Raw genomic sequence first — 20,128 nt, 5'->3', positions numbered from 1 at the left:
GGTTCTTATAGCTCAGAGCCAAGTGCCCAATCAGGAAGCTGGGTTGTTGTTAAGGATTGACTGGCCCAATCAGGAAGCTGGGTTGTTGAGGAATGTCACTAGTTTCCTGCTTCGATATGGTGGATAAGGATCAAATGTGAGGGCACACTTGACTTGATGTGACCGATAGTGAACAGTGAGAGAGAGAGAGAGTTTTGAGAGAGAGAGAGAATTTGTCTCATCTAAACTTGATTACTGCAACGCCTTATTCACCTGTTTAAATCGTCATTCCATCTCTCGTTTACAAACTGTTCAGAATTCAGCAGCCAGACTTTTGACAAAGTCTAAATTTAGGGAACACATCACCCCAGTTCTGGCCAATCTTCACTGGTTGCCAGTGAGTTTTAGGATTGATTTTAAAATCCTCCTTATTACCCATAAAGCATTACATGGTTTGGCACCTGACTATTTAACAGATTTATTAACCCCCTACTGTCCAGCTCGGCCCCTCAGATCCTCCAGCCTGGGACTTTTAGTTGTTCCAGAAAGTAAACTGTCAACTAGGGGTGACCGATCATTTGCAGTTAGAGCACCCAAGCTTTGGAACAGCCTCCCTTATAACATCAAATCTGCACCATCTGTGGCTGTTTTCAAATCTAGTCTAAAGACCCACTTATATAAAATTGCTTTCCTTAAATAGTGATTAAATATTAATAATGATTCCACTCATGTCTCTGCTAATTTATTATCATTATTATAATTTCTGTTTGTTTATTTTGTCTTGGGTACGATACTGTATACCTTTTCTATTTTCTTTTTTATATATATTTAGTTAAGTTTGTATTTGTAGTTTGGTAGTTTACTATTTTATCATTTTTTTTAATTATTACTATTATTATTATTATTGTTGTTATCGTTACTATTGTTTTGTTTTTTGCTTTGTTTTGTTTGTTTGTTTGTCTGTAGAGCACTTTGTGCTATGTGCTTGAAAAGGGCTATATAAATACATATTATTATTATTATAGAGAGAGAGAGAGAGAGAGAGAGAGTGTGTGTATGTATGTGTGTGTGTGTGTATGTGTCTGTGTGTGTGTATGTACCATATGTGTGTGTGTGTGTGTATGTATGTGTGTGTGTATGTATGTGTGTGTGTGTGTGTGTGTGAATGGCCCTTGTAATATGATTGACATACAGTATGTAAGTCAATCATGTATTGGATAAAAAGTGTTTGCTAAATGAAAAAATGTAAATTCATATTCATTATCTTCCATTTACACACACACTATTTCAAGACCATAAATGAGAAAATAATGGTGTTAAAAGCGAAAATATCCCGTTAAATATAATGCTAGTGATACTGCAATTAAAAACAAACATATCCCGTTAAATATAATGTTAGTGATACTGCAATTAATAACAAACATATCCCGTTAAATATAATGCTAGTGATACTGCAATTAAAAACGCACATATCCTGTTAAATATAATGCTAGTCATACTGCAATTAAAAACGCACATATCGCGTTAAATATAATGCTAGTCATACTGTAATTAAAAACAAACATATCCCGTTACATAATGCTAGTCATACTGCAATTAAAAATGACATGTCCGGTTAAAAAAGTGTCAAAGCTGAGTCCAGGTTTTCAGTTGTTTTGGTTTGAATACTGTTTGCATGAGCACATGAACCTGGTCATGACAGACAGACACAGAGCAGAGGGAAGCAGAGTAAACATTCACATGTTGCACACCCAATCTTTTAGATAAAAAATACATCTGGCTAAACCCTTGCCCATAATATCTGGACTCATTCAATAACAATCCATGGATTAATGTTCATGATTAGTTATGCTTGTAGTTAATTTATCCTTAATCTCATTACCTCAACTGGGTTGTGTAACACTAAAATAAAACATAAACATATCACTGCATCTGGTCATGCATGTTAAAGGAATGCAGAAGTACACATCTGGGTTTTTACCTTTGAAAACCTGCTAAACTTGCTTGTGTCTTGACTTATACAACAGAACGTTTCACTGCTATAATTACGCTTTCTTGGACTTTTACTGATGAGATCCTGGATGTAATGCATATTTCATCAGCTGTGTGAAACTCAACTGTAAATAAGAACACTACCCATGGCCCAGGAGCACACAGGCTAACCTGCATAAAAACACCATCCAGGGCCCAGGAGCACACAGGCTAACCAGCATAACAACACCATCCAGGGCCCAGGAGCACACAGGCTAACCAGCATAACAACACCATCCAGGGCCCAGGAGCACACAGGCTAACCAGGGCCCAGGAGCACACAGGCTAACCAGCATTCTGCACTGGCCTTGTAAATAAGCTGGAGCTCATTTTCATCTGTTGTCCCTAGCCACACACACACACAGTTTCACACACACACAGACACACACACACACACAGTTTCACACAAACACACAGACACAGACACACACACACACACACACACACACACACACACACACAGTTTCTCTCTCTCACACACACACACACACACACACACAGTCAGTTTCATGATAGAGAGAGCGAGCCTTAGTGCTTTCCTGTTTATGATCATTTCATCACTGAAGATGATGAAACTGCCTTGTGTTATCGTTGCAGCGTTTCTTATCTTCTTCCTGTCAAAATGACCGTGTTTCTATGAAGAACACAGGAGCACAGGACCTGTCTGTTTAAGAGCAGCCTTGGAGCTGAGGAGGAACCGTCGCCATGGCAGCTGTGGTAAGAATGAGTTATTATTATTATTATTATTATTATTATTATATTAGCAGCAGTAGTAATAGTGTTCTGTATTCAGTTGTATGGAGATTATTATTATTATTATTATTATTATTATTATTATTATTATATTAGCAGCAGCAGTAGTAGTGTTCTGTATTCAGTAGTAGTGGAGGGCAAGCGTAGCAGCAGCAGCAGCAGCAGCAGCAGTAGTGTTCTGTATTCAGTTGTATGGAGGGCAAGCGTAGCAGCAGCAGCAGTAGTGTTCTGTATTCAGTTGTATGGAGATTATTATTATTATTATTATTATTATTATTATTATTATTATATTAGCAGCAGCAGCAGTAGTGTTCTGTATTCAGTTGTATGGAGATTATTATTATTATTATTATTATTATTATTATTATTATTATATTAGCAGCAGCAGCAGTAGTGTTCTGTATTCAGTTGTATGGAGATTATTATTATTATTATTATTATTATTATTATTATTATTATATTAGCAGCAGCAGCAGTAGTGTTCTGTATTCAGTTGTATGGAGATTATTATTATTATTATTATTATTATTATTATTATTATTATATTAGCAGCAGCAGCAGTAGTGTTCTGTATTCAGTTGTATGGAGATTATTATTATTATTATTATTATTATTATTATTATTATTATATTAGCAGCAGCAGCAGTAGTGTTCTGTATTCAGTTGTATGGAGATTATTATTATTATTATTATTATTATTATTATTATTATTATTATATTAGCAGCAGCAGCAGTAGTGTTCTGTATTCAGTTGTATGGAGATTATTATTATTATTATTATTATTATTATTATTATTATTATATTAGCAGCAGCAGCAGTAGTGTTCTGTATTCAGTTGTATGGAGATTATTATTATTATTATTATTATTATTATTATTATTATTATATTAGCAGCAGCAGCAGTAGTGTTCTGTATTCAGTTGTATGGAGATTATTATTATTATTATTATTATTATTATTATTATTATTATATTAGCAGCAGCAGCAGTAGTGTTCTGTATTCAGTTGTATGGAGATTATTATTATTATTATTATTATTATTATTATTATTATTATTATATTAGCAGCAGCAGCAGTAGTGTTCTGTATTCAGTTGTATGGAGATTATTATTATTATTATTATTATTATTATTATTATTATTATATTAGCAGCAGCAGCAGTAGTGTTCTGTATTCAGTTGTATGGAGATTATTATTATTATTATTATTATTATTATTATTATTATTATATTAGCAGCAGCAGCAGTAGTGTTCTGTATTCAGTTGTATGGAGATTATTATTATTATTATTATTATTATTATTATTATTATTATATTAGCAGCAGCAGCAGTAGTGTTCTGTATTCAGTTGTATGGAGATTATTATTATTATTATTATTATTATTATTATTATTATTATATTAGCAGCAGCAGCAGTAGTGTTCTGTATTCAGTTGTATGGAGATTATTATTATTATTATTATTATTATTATTATTATTATTATATTAGCAGCAGCAGCAGTAGTGTTCTGTATTCAGTTGTATGGAGATTATTATTATTATTATTATTATTATTATTATTATTATTATATTAGCAGCAGCAGCAGTAGTGTTCTGTATTCAGTTGTATGGAGGGCAAGCGTAGCAGCAGTAGTAGTAGTGTTCTGTATTCAGTTGTATGGAGGGCACATATGTGACAGTAATAATGGTAGTAGCACCATTTCCCAGAGTGCTTTTCATGAACCGTCAGGGTCCCCTTGAGCCATCTAGCATGGTGTCATGGTGTCTTGGTGTCATGTTGTCTTGGTGTCATGTTGTCTTGGTGTCATGGTGTCATGTTGTCTTGGTGTCTTGGTGTCATACCAAAATGCCCACAGGACTCATGATGCTGCTGGATTATGTTGCTCCAGACACAACTCTGCCCATGACATGGCAAAACCTTGGACCTCCTTCGTCTTGAGTGTGCCCTAGTATAAGAAACCTAGAGGCCCCAGGCAGAGTTGGAAATGCTCATTCATGCCTTCATCTGGTCCCGTATTGATTACTGTAATGCTGTTCTCTATCGTATGGAGACTATCTCTCCACCCATTACATATTCCATATGTATGGGGGATTGATCTACCGGATCGTGTAACGTGGATACTTCTTTAAGACACACTGGTGGCACCGGCCATGCCCTCGATTAGTGTTGTTTAAACACCTGTGCTGGTGTGAGGTTAGCGCTTTTTTGATCTCCACACGGACGTGCGTGACTCGAAGACAAGGTAAGAATAATTGAAACCCAATTAATGGCACAACAGCCGCTTGCCTGCCGCTGAAGCCGCAGATGAGCAGTGGGAGAACTGGCTTTCTCTCTGGTGGTTGTATCCATTCATTCTCCTTACTGTTGCGACTTTGTTTCCAAACAGGTAGCCAGTCCAAATGACGGATTGCATACAAGGTTGTGTTGCTAACGTGACCAGGAGCGACAGGTTGCAGGACAGGCATTAGCTTGTTTGTTCTCCTCCGTCTGAACTAGGCTACTATCGGGTAAGTTTCTCCGTACGGCGTATTACACACATTGTTGTGTGTTTAACGCGGCCGAGGAGACTGGGTGCGAGGCCCAGGCAATTGCCTGCTTGTCCTCCACCTGTCACAGACCGCGAGATGGTGCATGTGAGCTGCAAACGCGCAGACTCCATAGCTGCTTAAGCTCAAACAAACTTTGTGGTAAACAAACCCTTGTGGCCAGACGTAGCGTCACCACGCAAGGTCTCATTTTGTATTAAAGGGAAATGTTTACGGCAAAATCAAACAGGTAAGTGTATTCTAAACAGTGCACTGAAATGATCTGGCTAAGTATAAGTATATAAGTATATATACTCTTTTGATCCCGTGAGGGAAATTTGGTCTCTGCATTTATCCCAATCCGTGAATTAGTGAAATACACACAGCACACAGTGTACACACAGTGAGGTGAAGCACACACTAATCCTGGCGCAGTGAGCTGCCTGCAACAACAGCAGCGCTCGAGGAGCAGTGAGGGGTTAGGTGCCTTGCTCAAGGGCACTTCAGCCATGCCTACTGGTCGGGGTTCGAACCGGCAACCCTCCGGTTACAAGTCTGAAGCGCTAACCAGTAGGCCACGGCTGCCCAAATCCTCCCAGTCACGCTTGTGTGGCATGTACAGTTACATTGCCCATGGAAGATGGACATGACAAATGCATTAGGTGCTTGGGTTTCCGACATGCTGAGGCCGCAAGGAATAACCCAGCGACATGCATGGATTGTTTTATAATGCCCTTCTGCACAAGGGAGGCCCGTTTCCATTTTTTATGGGTAAACGACCCCACTCTCCGCCTGGTGATGGTGATGCTCCCAAGCGGCAGAGGAATGACTCCTCTGACCGGAGCAATGCGCTCTCTCCCCGCACTTTCACGAGGTGCATGGACGCCGTCCTTGGTCCCCTCCACCAGCAAAGCATCCGGATTTTGAATTACCTGGACGACTGGCTGCTATGTGCACAGTCACAGCAGGAGTGCTGCGAACACATATCCAGGCTGCTACAACATATTCAAAGCCTAGGGCTTTGTCTAAATGTAAGAAAGAGCAAACTGGAGCCATCACAGGTCATCAAGTTCCTAGGTACGACTCTGGACTCCAGGGCTGCTCAGATCTCCCTGACTTCGGTGCGGAAGGAGACCATCAGGTCTTGTCTCTCTCTCTTTCACCCTCACAGGAAGATGAGCTGGAGACTATGTCTTCGCCTGTTGGGTCTGATGGCGGCTACTGTTCATGTGGTTCCTCTCAGCTTGCTGCATATGCGGCCAGTACAGCGTTGCTTTCTGAGTCTGGGTCTGAACCCCCAGTCCCCCTCGTCAGCCAGAGTTCGGGTGACGCGGCGTCTCTCCACTGCTCTCCAATGGTGGAGGTACCCAGGGAACTTGCAGCAGGCTGGGCCCAGTGACGCATCGCCAACTACTGGCAACGGATGCCTCACAAGAAGGTTGGGGGGCGGTGCATGCGGGATTCGGGGTCAGAGGTGTCTGGACCAGCAAACAGTTGAGCCAACACATCAATGCACTGGAACTGACAGCAATTCGCCTTGCACTCCAAAGTTTCCTCCCACACTTGAGGGGCCACAATGTGTTAGTCAAAACCGACAGCACAGCGGCAGCTGCTTATGTCAACAGGCAGGGGGGGCTTGGCTCTCCCATCCTAGGACGCCTGGCCCACGAGTTGTGGAGTTGGGCTTACCCACGGTTTCTGTCCCTGAGGGCCACGTACTTACCAGGCTCCCTGAACACTGCGGCAGACTTGTTGTCCAGGGGAGGGCCTCAGCCAGGGGAGTGGAGACTCCATCCAGAGGTGGTTGCGCAGATATGTCAACGCTTTGGGGTCGCCTTAGCAGATCTGTTTGCCTAAAGGGAGACGACACTTTGTGCCATGTTCTTCTCTCTGAGGAGGGACGACCCACCCTTAGGGATGGACGCTCTGGCCCATCAGTGGCCTCTGGGTGTGTGTGTCTGTGCTCTATGCGTTTCCCCCCTTCGGCCTTCTTCATCCTCTTTTATGGACGTTTTATGGAGTGCGGACGTAATCCTGATAGCCCCGAACTGGCCTTACATGCTGTGGTTCTCGGAGATTGTTCTGCTTCTGAATGGCACCCCTTGGGAGCTCCCCATTCGGAGGGATCTGTTGACACAGGCACAGGGGTCCCTGTTTCACCCATTCCCACGGGGCCTGAGGTTGTGGCCGTGGCCCCTGAAAGGGCAGAGTTTCAGGCCTCTCAAATCCAGTAATCCAAACATTGGAGTCGGCAAGGGCATAATCGACCCGTGCAGCCTACGCCTTTCGCTGGGGCAAATTCACATCTTGGTGCGAAACCCATCAGGTGGACCCCCTTGAATCCACTTCACAGCATATGCTTTTTCTGCCAGTGCGTTAAGTACATTTGTCTTGATAAGACTCCTTAAAATAAGTCAAAGTGTTCTCAAATTAAGTCAAAATGATCTTTTGAGAGAGTGCTAGGTAAGTCTCTTCATACTAAAAACAATACCAAAAGGATGTTCTGATCTTAATATAAGATTAATAACACTTGGTTAGATTTTATTTTTTGCATTGTGGCAAAATGTTTCAGTCATCTAGGCCTTCAGCGGGGCATTGCCATTTTCATATTGAATGTTCATCAAGTATTTTTATGCTGAGGTGAACATGCTGATGGTGATGATCTGGGTATTTCAGTAGAAATCTGCACACAGGATGCAGTGGGTGTTTCAGTGCTGCTATGCAGCTGTACAGAGTGGAAATAAGGCAGTTGTTAGTGCAGCGGCCTCTTGTTGTTATCAGCTGTACAGAGTGGAAATAAAGTAGTTGTTAGTGCAGGATCCTGCCTACTCCTCTGCTTATCACTGACATCACTTCCTGTGAAGCTGAAGAGAAACCACATGCACTGCAAAAAACTGCTTATCTAACCAGAGTGTTATTAGTCTTACATTAAACTGCTCACCCTCACTGCTTATCTAACCAGAGTGTTATTAGTCTTACATTAAACTGCTCACCCTCACTGCTTATCTAACCAGAGTGTTATTAGTCTTACATTAAACTGCTCACCCTCACTGCTTATCTAACCAGAGTGTTATTAGTCTTACATTAAACCGCTCACCCTCACTGCTTATCTAACCAGAGTGTTATTAGTCTTACATTAAACCGCTCACCCTATTATTTACCAGCTGAGGGGTAGACTAACTACTCACCCTCTCACTCACCAGCAGGATAGGCCTATCACACATACTGTTAAAGCACTATACGCAGGCCAGGCCTATTACACACTGTTAAATCATTATAAGCACTATAAGCAGGTTAGTCCTAGTACACACACTGTTAAAGTGCTATAAGCAGGCTAGTCAAGTCAAGTCAAGTCAAGTCGGCTTTATTGTCAATTTCTTTACATGCACTGGTCATACAAAGAATTGAAATTTCGTTTCTTACTTTCCCATGCAGACATAGACATACTTTAGACATAGCCATAGACAATAAAAAATAGTGAATTTTTTAACGAAAATAGAGGTAGTTGTGTTGTATATTTACATAGTCCTAGCGTAACCTTCTGACAGAGTAGTAGTAGCAGCAGCATTGTGGCAGAGTGATAAATAACATTTACATGAAGTTTAAACTTGTGCTTGTGTGTACTGTGTGTAAGGCTGCGCAGTCACAGTGCAGTTCCACAGGGCGGTCCTGGGGAGGTGTTGGGGGAGTGAAGCTACTTGCAAGTCTGGTGGTGCGGGAGCAGGAGGCTGAACAGTAGGCCTATTACACACACTGTTAAAGCACTATAAGCAGGCTAGGCCTATTACACACACTGTTAAAGTGCTATAAGTAGGCTAGGCCTATTACACACACTGTTAAAGCACTATAAGTAGGCTAGGCCTATTACACACACTATTAAAGCACTGTATGCAGGCTAGGCCTATTACACACACTGTTAATTACACACACACTGTTAAAGCACTATAAGCAAGCTAGGCCTATTACACACACTATTAAAGCGCTATAAGCATGCTAGGCCTATTGCACGCATGCACGCACACACACTTGCACACATTCACAAAGGCACACACTCACACACACACACACACAGGCACGCACATACAAGCACACAGACACACACAGGCACACACATACAAGCACACAGACACATACACACACACAGGCAAGCACACACAAAAGTTGCAAGAGTAGGGAATGGAGTAGGAGAGACAAATTTGCAAGATTTGTTTTTGTGGAGAGGATGTACATGACTGAGCGGCTTTCATATTTTGTACGGATTCTGTGTAGTGTTAATTTCGTCAGACGAGACGAAATATGTTCGTCAAAAACCTTTTTATCCATGACTAAAATGAGATGTTGACTAAAGATGTTGAGCTAAAAATAGCTCTTTGATAACGAAACTGTGACAAAATATTATTATTTATTATTATTTATTATTTATTTTCGTTATCGAGACAAAACGGGCTCGTTTAGCTTTGGTGGCTGCTCAGACAACTCACGCCTCCTGCCTTAAATGAGGTCAGCCGACGCATTCACATTCCTCCTCCTCTGTTTCTTTGCTCACAGAGTACTCGTCATTCAGATATGACACAACACAGAGTACTCGTCATTCAGATATGACACAACACGGAGTACTCGTCATTCAGATATGACGCAACACGGAGTACTCGTCATTCAGATATGACGCAACACGGAGTACTCGTCATTCAGATATGACACAACACGGAGTACTCGTCATTCAGATATGACACAACACAGAGTACTCGTCATTCAGATATGACGCATCACAGAGTACTCGTCATTCAGATATGACGCAACACGGAGTACTCATCATTCAGATATGACGCATCACGTAATGGAGTACTCGCCAGCATGCTCCTTTCCAACTTCTGCCTCTCCTGTGTGTGCATCGCTAACCTCCACAACGGTAGTCAGAATGGTGAACCCTATAGACTGCCGTGCTGCAATATTAATCTTATTCGTTTGGCCCTTTCTTGCTTAGATTTTGTAATCGAGAAATAGATACAGTATATTCCAATGACCTAGTTATTGTAACCAGAAAATAAGTGAAGTAATTTGCGAGTTGTCTGCCAGCCAGTTTATGTCATGTCAGCAAGCGAACTTTCCCACAACTGCCCACAAAGTACTGCTCAGAGGTGGGACCAAGTCACTGTTTGGCAAGTCACAAGTAAGTCCCAAGTCTTAGCACTCAAGTCCAAGTCAAGTCCCAAGTAAATACAGAGAAGGGCAAGTCAAGTCCAAGTCTCATCAAAGCCAAGTCGAGTCCAAGTCCAAGTCCCAATCTTTTTCAAGTCCTGAACAAGTCATCAGGTACTCTTCACTTAATAATGGCATTATTAGACTATCGATCATAAATTTAAATCTAATCCACAGAATTTTTTTTTATAAATACAGATTAAAATATGTTCAATGTTTCGGTCTTGAAATCTTTTACGATATATGCATGCACATACAATATACACATGTGCATACCTGAGTAATCTGTACAAAACGGATAGCTACATGACAAATAAAAATATTGTTTTTCCAAATTTCGGAGCCCACTGTAAGGATGAGTAATAATTTGACTGATGGCATTTCACTGCACTAGGCCACAGATTTGCCTGCAAACAATTTATTAGGCTGTCTGCCAGTGGCAACTCATAAGGGAAGCCAAGGTCAACACTTTTATATTATTTAAAAGATAATGACACAGTAATTTTGTTTTAAAGTATTCATTTCTTAAGAAATACTACACATGTGATGCCGTTTCTCTCATTTGTAAATGGTGCACTGTCACTTTAAGCCCATTGTGTGCCACTGTCCACACATTCTCATAATGATCTTTTTTACCAGCTCCATTCCTATGGCTAGTCCACAAACTCAAACATTGTTTGTGCCACATGAATAGCACAATATTAACAATGATAAGCATTATATTAAGTTGGCACAAACAGCTTTCATTCCTTTGGAAATAGATGCATGTATGACATGATGCTTGCTTGACATTTTCTGTTTGCAATTAAATGTGAATTATGAGCCTGGTAGCCAGTAGCCACCTAGCTAGCTGAGTGGAATGCGTTTCAATCGGCATATCAATGTGCTTCATGTAAACAAATTATTGAATAGGCCTACTTCAAGACTCACCATTTCCATTAAACAAAGGCAAAGACAACTCTTCATATTCTTGTCCACTTTCCAAATCACAGTGAGTGCAGCCTATGTCATAGTGACCTGGATCTCATAGTTTATAACAGTAGTGAGAACCGGATAAATCCGCAATTTCCCCTAATCTCGTATTTGTTGCCTTCATGATTTCCTTTTATACGTTTCTTATATTTAAAAGAAAATATCAATCATCATCAACAATGACAAGCCAGCTGGAACCTCGTTTTCTCTCCCTCTCGTGCGTGCTTAGATGGGGTTCTCAATTAAATGGAGTAGGCTAGCATAAGTTCAAGTTGGATCTTAATGGAGAGGACTCGAAAAGTATCATCTTTATGTAACATGCTGTTGGTGCATTTTGACATTGTAAACGTTCTCTAACAAGAGTGCAAATCAGTTTGCAGTAAAGCTACTAGTTATTAGCTAAATGTTGGTCGTTTCTCTGTCTCTTGGTGCCCTACACACAGTGCGTAGCGGCAGCACTGAACTGTGCTCTGGACTGGCCGCTTGTCTCCGCTATTTTTTTTTTTTTAGTCGCGGAGGGAAAGCATCTCTGGGACTGGTCCACGATCAGGAAATTTAGTTTTTGACTCCTCGAGACATGTCAAGTCGTCACAAGTCAAAGAGGCAAAGTCCGAGTCAAGTCTCGAGTGAATAGTATTCAAGTCCAAGTCGAGTCGCAAGTCATGCCGAATTTTATCAAGTCAAGTCTGAAGTCATTAAAATCATGACTCGAGTCTGACTCGAGTCCAAGTCATGTAACTCGAGTCCACATGTCTGGTACTGCTTGCTGGCGAAGTGCTGATTTCAAAACATTACTTACAAATAGACATTTTACAAACGGATAACCCCGTCATTGTAACCAAAATATGTCTATGAGTTTTTTTGCAACGCTTATGTCAGTGATGTTGCTACTCCCCACAGTAGGCTGCTTGAAGCAGTTGGCTATCAACACACACGGCGAGTCGACCAGTCAGTCCTTGCGGTTTGCGCTGCCTCATCGCAAGGTTAGAAGTTTTTTGAGGTGTGTGTCGAGCAACGGCGGAAGGCTCGGAGGAGATACCTGGCAACGCAGGGATCTGTAGCCATATGTCGTCCATTCAACAGACAAACAATATATAATATGTTGTGATGGTGATGGGTTTTGTGTTGTGTTCTGTTATGGTGATGGGGTGTTGTGATGGGTTCTGTTATGGTGATGGGCTGTTGTGATGGCGATGGGTTCTGTTATGGTGTTGGGGTTCTGTGATGGTGATGGGGTTCTGTGATGTGATGGGCTGTTGTGATGGCGATGGGTTCTGTTATGGTGATGGTGATGGGGTTCTGTGATGGGTTCTATGGTGGGTTTTGTGGTGGTTATTGGTTCTGTTATGGTGATGGGGTTCTGTTATAGTGATGGGCTATTGTGATAGTGATGGGGTGTTGTGATGGTAATGGGTTCTGTGGCCCTATGTCGTCCATTCAACAGGCAAACAATACATAATATGTTGTGATGGTGATGGGTTCTGTTATGGTGATGGGTTTTGTGTTGTGATGGTGATGGGTTCTGTTATGGTGATGGGTTTTGTGTTGTGATGGTGATGGGTTTTGTGTTGTGATGGTGATGGGTTCTGTTATGGTGATGGGTTTTGTGTTGTGATGGTGATGGGTTCTGTTATGGTGATGGGCTGTTGTGATGGTGATGGGTTCTGTTATGGTGATGGATTCTGTGATGGTGATGGGTTCTGTGATGGTGATGGGTTCTGTTATGGTGATGGGCCGTTGTGATGGTGATGGGTTCTGTTATGGTGATGGGTGTTGTGATGGTGATGGGTTCTGTTATGGTGATGGGGTTCTGTGGTGGGTTTTGTGGTGGTTGTTCTGTTATGGTAATGGTCTGTTGTGATGGTAATGGGGTGTTGTTATGGTAATGGGGTTCTGTGATGGGTTCTATGGTGGGTTTTGTGGTGGTTATTGGTTCTGTTATGGTGATGGGGTTCTCTTATGGTGATGGGGTGTTGTGATGGTGATGGGTTCTGTGATGGGGTTCTGTTATGGTAATGGGGTTCTCTTATGGGTTCTGCAGGTTCTTGTTATACACACTCTTCTCCTCATGAGTTTGAAACACGTCCACTCTCAGAATCACTCAACAGACACTGGTAAGATGCACACACACACACACACACACACACACACACACATACATACATACATACATACATACATACACACACACAACAGACACTGGTAAGATGCACACACACACACACACACACTCTCAACAGACACTGGTAAGATGCACACACACACACACACACACACACACACACACACACACACACACACATACATACACACACACACAACAGACACTGGTAAGATGCACATACACACACACACTCTCTCAACAGACACTGGTAAGATGCACACACACACACACACACACACTTAACAGACATTGGTAAGATGCAAATACACACACACACACACACATGCCACGTACCGCATACATACAAACATACACACACACATACTTAACAGACACTGGTAATACACACACACACACACACACACACACACACACACACACATGCCACATACACACATGTACCACATACATACAAACATACACACACACACACTCAACAGACACTGGTAAGATGCAGATACACACACGCATATTCCACATACACACATATACACACACCCAAACATACCTCCTACTACACACTTTAATATTATTTTGTATTATTGAATCAATAAAAGTGGTCATGAACATGCAAGTAGTAGTGTGTTTGTAAGTGTGTGTGTATATGTGTGTGTGTGTGTGTTTGTATGTCTGTGTGTCTGTGTGTGTGTGTGTGTGTCTGTGTGTGTGTCTGTGTGTGTCTGTGTGTGTGTGTGTGTGTGTGTCTGTGTGTGTGTGTGTGTGTGTGTGTGTGTGTCTGTCTGTATATGTGTGTGTGTGTGTGTGTCTGTGTGTGTGTGTGTGTGTGTGTCTGTATGTGTGTGTGTGTGTGTGTGTGTGTGTCTGTGTGTGTGTGTCTGTATGTGTGTGTGTGTGTGTGTGTGTGTGTGTGTCTGTATGTATGTGTGTGTGTGTGTCTGTATATATGTGTGTGTGTGTGTGTGTGTGTGTGTGTCTGTATGTATGTGTGTGTGTGTCTGTATGTGTGTGTGTGTGTGTGTGTGTGTGTCTGTATGTGTGTGTGTGTCTGTGTGTGTCTGTATGTGTGTGTGTGTGTGAGCAGCTGGATGTGAGGAGGAGGATGTGTTGTCCGTGCGTGCGGGGGAGGCCCTGTGTGTGTGTGTGATCTCTGAGCTCTGCAGTGATTGGCTGGACATTCCTGATGACCCCGCCTACATCTGGACCCGTGATGGAGTGACCCTCACACACACACACACACACTCGACCCTCACACACACACACTCTCATCGCGTCCACACACACGGAAAAGCTCTGCTCTTCCTTCCCCTCATGCTGAACGACTCTGGAGTTTACTATCTACACAGGTGATTACACACACACATATACAAACACACATGCAAGCACACACACACACTCTCATCGCGTCCACACACACGGAAAAGCTCTGCTCTTCCTACCCCCTACGCTGATCGATTGAGGAGTTTACTATCTACACACATTACTGTACACACACATACACACACACACACACACACACACACACTGAGCGGAGGCGTGCAGGGGAGGCCCTGTGTGTGTGTGTGATCTCTGAGATCTGCAGTAATGGGTTGGACATTTCTGATGACTTGGCCTGAAGGGACGTATTTTCTGATAATGACCAGCGGTCACCACATAATCTGGCTTATTATACGGCTACTTGCCAAAACAAGAAAACACCTTTCACACAATGAGTCTTTTAAAATGGTTTTCTTTCCGTTCTGAAGTGGGTGCAAAAGCGTTAGTACATCTGGCCCTGTGTGTGTGTGTGTGTGTGTGTGTGTGTGCATGTGGCCCTGAGTCTTTTTCCGTTCTGTGGCTTTCGCTGAGAGAACAAATAGTTCACCACACAAATAGAACTTGAACGTTTACAGTTTTTTTCTGAATGCTTAAACAAAGTGCTATTTGAGATCACTTTTAACATTTAATATGATTATGATTACAGTTTTTTTCTGAATGCTTGAACACAACTGTGATTCTTATAGCACAATTCCTAAAACTATTAATACTTATAGCAAAACCACTCATTGAGTTCACAAAACTAAAAGCACAAACACTGCTTTGCACACAGTTTGCAATTTTGTAACACACACTTTGCACAACTGTAGGCACAATTCACTGCACAGCACTCTACTGTTTACAACTGTAAACACAACTCATGCTTTACACTCAATTTCCAAATGATCAACACACTCCTAGCAAATATATACACATGTATGGCTATTATTTTCACTATTTTGCCAACTCTCTGGCACACTTTCTCATGTGAAAACTGTTTTAGATAATTAGTTCACTTTGCAATCAGCCTAAGCACTATAAATAAGCCACAGGTCATGTACAATGGGTACGATGGAGGGAGCAGGAAGAGTGAGAAGAGTAAGAATTAGAGGAGGCTGAAGAATAGGACGTGGAGGTGAAGAAGTAGGAGGAAGAGGAGGAGGAAGAGGATGCGGAGGTGAAGAAGTGAGAGGGAGAGGATGACAAGGACAAGGAGGTGAAGTTAGAGGAAGAGGACAAGGAGGAGCAAGAGGAGGACGAGGAGGGGGAAGAGGAAGGGTAAGAAGAGAAAGAAATAGCCCTTTACAGGCAAAAAAATCAGTCTACATGTGGGGATACGTCATTCCAGAATATATTTTCCCCGGTGCCTTGGACTAGGACATTGCATGTGGTGTAGACAAAATTTTGAGAGAGACGACCCGATGTAGACTGATTTTGTTTTGTCTCAATGAAATGCTATTTTGTGTTTTGACTTGGAAAAACACACTTGTGTTTGTTTTGATGTGTGTAAATAAACACCAATACTTGAAGTTTGGATCCCTGTATGTTTACAGAACTATGATAAAAGTATGACCTCAAACTGACATAGTCTACCTTGTGCACAGAGAAAGCAAAAGCCAGATGTGTTTTTTATTCATACCATCAGTGTGTAGTTGGCACATTGTGTGCTTACTATTGTGATGGCTTCTGTTTACTGTTAGATACGAAAACACCATTTTTACGAAGGTGTGAAGAGTTAAGCAAGGTGTATTAGCTTTTGCAAGAGAACTACAATGTTTTGCTGATTGGGTGAGAGGTTTTGCCATTTGTGTGTAGAGTTTTGCAAGAAAAGCCATAGTTACAAAGAATGTGCTTAAGCAATCAGAAAAAACTGTAATAGTTTTAGAAATAGTGCTATAAGAATCACAGTTGTGTTTAAGCATTCAGAAAAAACTGTAAGCAAGGTGTGTTAGCTTTTGCAAGAGAACTACAATGTTTTGCTGATTGGGTGAAAGGTTTTCCCATTTGTGTGTAGAGTTTAGCAAAAAAGCCATAGTTACCAAAAATGTGCTTAAGCAATCAGAAAAAAATGCATTATTGTGATGGCTTGTGTTTACTTTTTGATACGAAAACACCATTTTTACAAAGGTGTGAAGAGTTAAGCAAAGTGTGTTAGCTTTTGCAAGAGAACTACAATGTTTTGCTGATTGGGTGAAGGGTATTCCTTTTTGTGTGTAGAGTTTAGCAAAAAAGCCATAGTTAAAAATGTGCTTAAGCAATCAGAAAAAACTGTAATATGTTCTATTGCAGAACGTTTAATATGTTCTATTGCAGAACGTTTAATATGTTCTATTGCTGTAAGCGGACCATTGACTCAAGGAATGATATGAAGGACATAAATCAAAAGCACAAAACCTGATGCTATTGACAATGGTCATTATATATGGGTCAATGACGTGACGCTCATTTTTTTGTGTACATATGGGTTACATACATTTAAAATTGTTAAAATTTGAAAATAATTATTTTCAAATATCATTTTCATCAAACCCTAATCTTAAAGTTTTGGATTTATTTAATTTTGAAAGAGTATTAACTGAATATGGGTAAAATTGTCAACACGTTGTAACCACAAAAACATGAACCAAATAATTACACTTGCTGAAAAAAATGTGACATTCACACCAAAATCCCTTCTAAAATAATCTGGCATGATCTTGCACAAGAACTTTTCTACATTTAATACAAGTAATAAAACCCCATTGTTCTGAATGTTTGAATTAATATGGGGAATCGTGTCTGTCACATCAACCACTTAAAATGTCAAGTGGTGTAACCACCATTTAAGGAACAATTTTGTATGTATTATGTCAGAGAATCATGTGACAGGAAATTATGTCATAGAGAAGGACCCTTCAAGACCCCAACTGCTATGAGTCAAGATTAGCAACTCTCTTAAAGTAACATAATAGTGTTTTTAGGCCATGACCAGGCAAGCTTAGGTGTCAAATGGTATGACCTTTTAAAAATGTTGATAAATCATAATAATCATAAAATATTCAATTTAATGTAAAAACTATGTTTGAATATTCCCATAAAGGTGAAGTGTGTACTTAGTTGTCCATAATAAAGCCTGCAAATGTTGCTTTTAAATAGAAATGTCAAATGGTGTAACCGGTTACACCATTTGACTTATTTCTGTTTGAGACCAGTTTTATCAGATTCAGAGCCAAGAGTATGTAATTTTAGGTGCCAATTATATTATTTTTATAATTTAAATAGTGACTAACTGTTTAGCATGAACAATATATAGCACTCACCAGCCGTTTTAAACTGACAAGTAACTGTTAAAAACAGCACTCACCGACGCACTTAGTCTTACTGTACTCTAATGTTTTTTTAAACTGTCCTAAAATTGTGAGAATTGTTCTAAAACTTAATGTTTACCATGTTGTTAGTCACTTTGGTTAAAAAGCGTCAGCCAAATGTAATGTAATGTAATGTAATGTAACAATAGCTTTAAAAGGGTTTAATTAGATTGCAATTTAAGCGATTTTTGAAATGTCAAAGCTTTTAAAGCTTTTTTTTAGCATTTTAAATTTAAACTTCCATAATTATTTTTTAATATTTTATTATGATGTATGTAAACAGTATGTTCAAATTATAAATAAATAATATAAATACATTTATTATATATAAAATGTACCTCTTGTCCCCCAATGGATGCCACTTACAAGTGAATGCAGATCCTGCTGTTGGTTGGTTGTTAAGAAATGATCATACCCACTCTTTCACTCACTCTTATTCTCTCTCACACACACTTTGAGCCCTAATTTAGCAATATAAAATGCATGGTCACTAGCAAATAGCGTAAATACATTTAGGGGTTTGTCCAGTCCACATTCGTGGTGGTTTTGATATCAAATGTCAGGTGCCTGGCGCAAAAAGGTGGCTCTTATGTTTCTTTATCAGTCATGGGTGTGTTCTGGGCATCCTTTAAACCAATGAGGAGGACATCTGTCATTCCCTTTAACAGCAAGCAGGGCAACTTCAAACAGCGCATCAGTATTTTGATAGTCAGCGGTGTATTTGAAGGAATCTGCTTGTACGCAAGACCGTAAAACAGATATTCCACTAAGCCATTCTTTACTAAAACCGAGTAGAGTATAGGCTACACACATCTGCACTTGTCTATTAATTGAAGATATAGGCGAAATAGGCGATACAGTATAAGTGAAACTAACTTCACTGTGGTGTCATAGTCAACGACAAAAGTTATACACAGTTAATTACTTTCAATATTGACTGACAATGGGTTACCAGCAAAACTTCCCCCTATAATGTTCGAATGACTGAATAAATAACCTAAGGACATTTATTCTGCAGAGGAATTGCTGCTTACATCTCGTGACAGTGCGTCTTCAGCTGTGTTTCATATGCACCTTTCGCTATAGACCAGGCTTTTCTTGCTCAGTGGCGTAATGCTTTTTAGACGGTATAAGATAGAGATTTTTAGATCATGTGCCAGACCACACCTTATGTCGGTAATTGCCACACCCCTGGGCGCATTATTTAATAAAAGTGAAGTATAAGATAGGAAAAAACTTTGCGTCAGAATAATAATACGCTTTGCGCCAGGTTTTGCATCGCGAAAATAGGGCCCTTTATATCACTCTCTTTGAAAATAATGGGTATAGACTGAAATTGTATGAGAACTGAATTGAAATCAAATAGAACACAAGTTTCTTCATTGATGTTATGAAATGATATTTGATATGGAATATGATGAATGACATGAATACATATCAAAATATCCAATTCAGTTTACCTTGATGCCTATTTTCTGTGTCAATTTCTTGTCCTATTGCTATAAACGTTTTATGGTCAATTGGTGTAACCGATTTATGTCAATTGGTGTAACCAGTATTTTGTCTAAAATACTAATAATGTACAAAAAAATGAATATGGATAATGATTTAATACTCTACTTTACTGTAATAATGGTTGTTTAAACCATTTTTACTCAAATGGTCAAAGAATAGACAGAAAACAAGATGTTTACAGCATATGGTCTTGCTTAGTACAATGAAAAACCCATATAATTTAAATGTAGAAATTTAGTAATAAAACATATTCTCTTAGGATATTACAAAATAAACTAATAATTTCATTAGAGCAATTGCATGAACTCTAGAAGGTGTGAAATATTAGATATTTGTCATTTTTGTGGTTACACCATTTGACAATTTAACAGGCTGTTAGTTCTATCT

The 20,128-nt window shown here is 40.2% G+C and overlaps 1 protein-coding gene across 1 annotated transcript in view; it reads left to right on the top strand.

Annotated features, from left to right (window-relative positions):
- Window positions 1-12,928: 12,928 nt before the first annotated feature.
- il1rl1 (interleukin 1 receptor-like 1) overlaps window positions 12,929-20,128 on the top strand; it is a 16,622-nt gene continuing 9,422 nt past the window's right edge. Inside the window, exons 1-2 of the mRNA XM_042066834.1 lie at window positions 12,929-13,575; window positions 14,668-14,929. Coding sequence (XP_041922768.1) covers window positions 13,440-13,575; window positions 14,668-14,929 — 398 coding nt within the window. The 5' untranslated portion in view covers window positions 12,929-13,439. The remainder of the gene's footprint in view (window positions 13,576-14,667; window positions 14,930-20,128) is intronic.

This window comes from Alosa sapidissima, chromosome 2 (genome assembly GCF_018492685.1).
Source record: "Alosa sapidissima isolate fAloSap1 chromosome 2, fAloSap1.pri, whole genome shotgun sequence".
Lineage (NCBI taxonomy): Eukaryota > Metazoa > Chordata > Actinopteri > Clupeiformes > Clupeidae > Alosa > Alosa sapidissima.
This window is presented reverse-complemented; position numbering and strand designations above follow the sequence as displayed.